General features: G+C 37.5%; 1 protein-coding gene across 1 annotated transcript; it reads right to left on the bottom strand.

Annotated features, from left to right (window-relative positions):
• Positions 1-244: 244 nt before the first annotated feature.
• On the bottom strand, positions 245-1,520 carry LOC129802242 (caspase-1-like). The gene is made up of 4 exons (XM_055847921.1): positions 1,415-1,520; positions 1,093-1,352; positions 858-1,033; positions 245-791 (listed from the first exon to the last, which is right to left on the bottom strand). Exons 1-4 carry the CDS (start codon positions 1,480-1,482, stop codon positions 399-401), a joined length of 897 nt encoding a protein of 298 aa, XP_055703896.1. The 5' UTR covers positions 1,483-1,520; the 3' UTR covers positions 245-398.
• Positions 1,521-3,186: the final 1,666 nt, after the last annotated feature.

The following is a 3,186-nucleotide window of genomic DNA, read 5'->3' as shown; positions in this document are numbered from 1 at the left end:
ATTGAGATTAATTGGACAAATCGGGTCAGGGTTTTTCACAATCACTATCTTTTTACACAGAGTTGGACAAATTTGCACCATGACGGTCAAATGCCGACTGACTGATTATACTACTCATTATAGTATACGCAGTCCTCTTCCTCTATCCCGTTGTATTCAATGCAGTGGAGCTCAATCGATGTCAAAAAATGTCAGTTGACGTAAGAGGATACGATCACAAGACACTTGTTTCATAGATCGAACGCTCTATCACTTAATCAATTTATTTCACATATCATTTTAACAAAAGTTTGTACGTGATAAGCTTTTCTTAAACCAATCACTTGTAATCTCTTTTAATATTGGGTCATATGCATGCATAAGATATTTTTAAACGATTTTATCACAATTCTTTGTTTTTATTTGTCGTTACTGAGTTGCTTTGGGGTGAAGTAGAGAATCTTATTGAGCATACTCACAATAGTGGGTTGTTGCTTCTTTGAGTCCATTTTTGGGTTCGACGGAACATTGGATTGATACTCGTACGCAACCTTACGGTTAACACCGGTAAGTAGGGTTAGAATATCACGTTCAGTACCATACTTCTTAAGTTCTTCGTAAAGAACTTCAATGAACCACGAACCATTTTCGGGATTGCGCCAGGAATAATGTCCTTCGAAAGTAGAATACATAACTAGAATATCTGCAACGGATGGAATGGCATAAGTAACTTCTCGAGCTGACGAGTCCACTTGATCGGTGAAAACTCTGGTGTAAGTGACTCCATGGTCAAATTTTTCACCACGACATGCCTTAAAATAGATGATAAGATAGTATTGGGATTAAAGTCGATAAATTGGTCTTGATGATTAACTCACGTTAACGAAGAAAAGCTTCGGTTTCCCAATGAGGCTTTTGCACTTATTGCCAATAAATTCGTGCCATAGTTCGTCAATTTTGTAGCTATCATCGCTGGCATAGAGGTATCCTGTTTCCCCATGAGTCATTACTATAACGACCAAACAATCACTTTCCGAATGATTTTCTTGGGCCACTGGAAAAATCTCTCGGTTAGAATTTAAGATCACTGAGCACAAGTGATTTTGGACCTACCTTTCTCCAATATGTTCCGCACTTCCTTTCGGGTTAAATCATCGAATGTGCGAACGGTGAAGCCTATTTTCTTAAAAACTTCCTCCATTCTATCGCGATCTTTATTGGTACCTAGGCGAGTTGGCATCCTCTTGAATTCTTTGTGATTCAAGATGATGGCTACACCGCGGTTCTTGTTTGTCATGTCATAGTATTCTGAATCAGCTGCCAATGATGTCAACTGCACATCTGACGATTGTTCCTCGGACCCGAAACCCAAACTGTTACAATAAGAATTCAATTAGGGTATGGTTCTACCATTAGTTCTGTAAGGTACATTTACCTCTTTAAAAAGCCGGAAGAGCTAGATTTAGCATCAACATCATCGTTATTATTAACTCCACTTGCCATTTTTCCACAAGACAACTTTACACTCTTAATATCAAATTGAAACTGATTTGAGTTCCCAAATGAAAGAGGTATAGTCTGATTTTTATGGATTGATACGACTGTGTGTGAACTTTATCACGGGGGTGATAAGAATTATGTTCTGATTAGATTACAAGTGGAGTAATGAAGGCAAGTAACCATTGTTTACCGTGTATCTATTTTCCCAGAAATTATTTAAGGTCAGACTCTTATGTCCAGTGTACTTAAATCGAGGTAGGGAGAGGACCGAATAAAATCTTTAAAATCAAACCTAAGAAGTCGAAGCTTACGAACTTATTGAGATCATATCTTCGGTTATGATTCATTAATTTGGATCATTTGAATGAATTTGTAATGTCCAGCACCTAAATAGATAGATATTTTATTTATCGATAAATGCTTTAAAACGCAGCAATTGACAGAAACAGTGATTGCTTTTCTCTCTATTGGCTCCATTCAGTAATAACCTTTTGAAGAAACGAAGCCACTACAAAGCCAAGCCAAACCTGTTCGAAAATCTACCGGAAGTATAAATTGAAAGTTCGCGTACTCGCCGCTTTAGCGCTGATTGTTTTGCTATTTCGAATTTCAGTATTCTTGACACTTCAATTGTCGACAATGTTCACAACAATGTGCAAATACTGTAGAGTTCCTCAAATTTGAACATTTGGGGGGTAGGGGAAACTGGGGCACCACCAAACACGGGGTACCACCAAACACTAATTTTTATTTCTAAACTACTTGGACTATCTCGACCATTCCTTCAGTGGACAAGCATCCCTATAGTGCCTATAAATTCCTATCGGTCTTATCCTCTGATATGAAATATCCGGTTAAAAAATCGCAGTGTTTGGTGGTACCCCGTGTTTAGTGGTGCCCCAGTTTCCTCTATAGATGACATTTCCCACACCTCAAAAAATCTTTAGGAGCATATATTAATGTAATTTATTGTGAAATAAATGGAATTTGTTGCAGAAGTTAATATAATTCGATAATATTGAGGGAACAGTAGAGAAAAATGGTTCTGATTCAAACTCCACGCAAAACTTTCTTCTCATAACCTCAAATTTTACATTTTGAATTAAACCGTCGTTCAAATTTGAGGAGTTCAAATTTGAGGAACTCTACTGTATTTGCTGCAATAAGTGATTTCTTGTGGAATTTCAGGATGGCAGAGCGTTTGAATTGCAATTTAATTAAAATAAAAGTCCTTTTGATAGCCTTGCTCACTTTTGTGTAATTCGTCGGTTTAAACGTTCGAACTTCCAACGGATTTTTAGGTACAGTAGAGTCTCGCCATAGTCCATATTAGAGACCTGCATATCCGACCCGCACCCGACCCGACCCGCGGGTACCCGCGAAAATTTGCGGGTCGGGCGGGTTTTATCAATAAAATCTGCGGGTCGGGCGGGTCACGGATAATTATCTAGAAATTTTCGGGTATTGTTTCAAAAATTATCCGACCATTTTTTTCGTGGAAATAATCAAATATAATTGTTATATTATTTTGCCAAAGTTTGACAAAACGAACCGACAGAAAACATGCTCTTTTCCAGATTTTCCTCAAATTTTTGAATATCTTACAAATTCGAGAAAAGAATCACATATAGCATTACATATCCTCTGTACAGAAATATTCTCCTTGCAAAACGAGATAAAATCTCTGGAGGTTCTCATAAAGCCATT

This window comes from Phlebotomus papatasi, chromosome 2 (assembly GCF_024763615.1).
Source record: "Phlebotomus papatasi isolate M1 chromosome 2, Ppap_2.1, whole genome shotgun sequence".
Classification (NCBI taxonomy): domain Eukaryota; kingdom Metazoa; phylum Arthropoda; class Insecta; order Diptera; family Psychodidae; genus Phlebotomus; species Phlebotomus papatasi.
Note: the sequence above shows the minus strand (reverse complement) of the source record. Positions and strands in the feature narration are given on the sequence as shown.

Excerpts from the sequence above, each read along its gene's own strand:
- LOC129802242 (XM_055847921.1), bottom strand. The coding sequence starts at position 1,482 with ATGGCAAGTGGAGTTAATAATAACGATGATGTTGATGCTAAATCTAGC. Across the intron at positions 1,034-1,092 it reads GCGGAACATATTGGAGAAAG|TGGCCCAAGAAAATCATTCG; the intron begins GTAGGTCCAAAA and ends AGATTTTTCCAG. Across the intron at positions 792-857 it reads CGAAGCTTTTCTTCGTTAAC|GCATGTCGTGGTGAAAAATT; the intron begins GTGAGTTAATCA and ends ATCTATTTTAAG.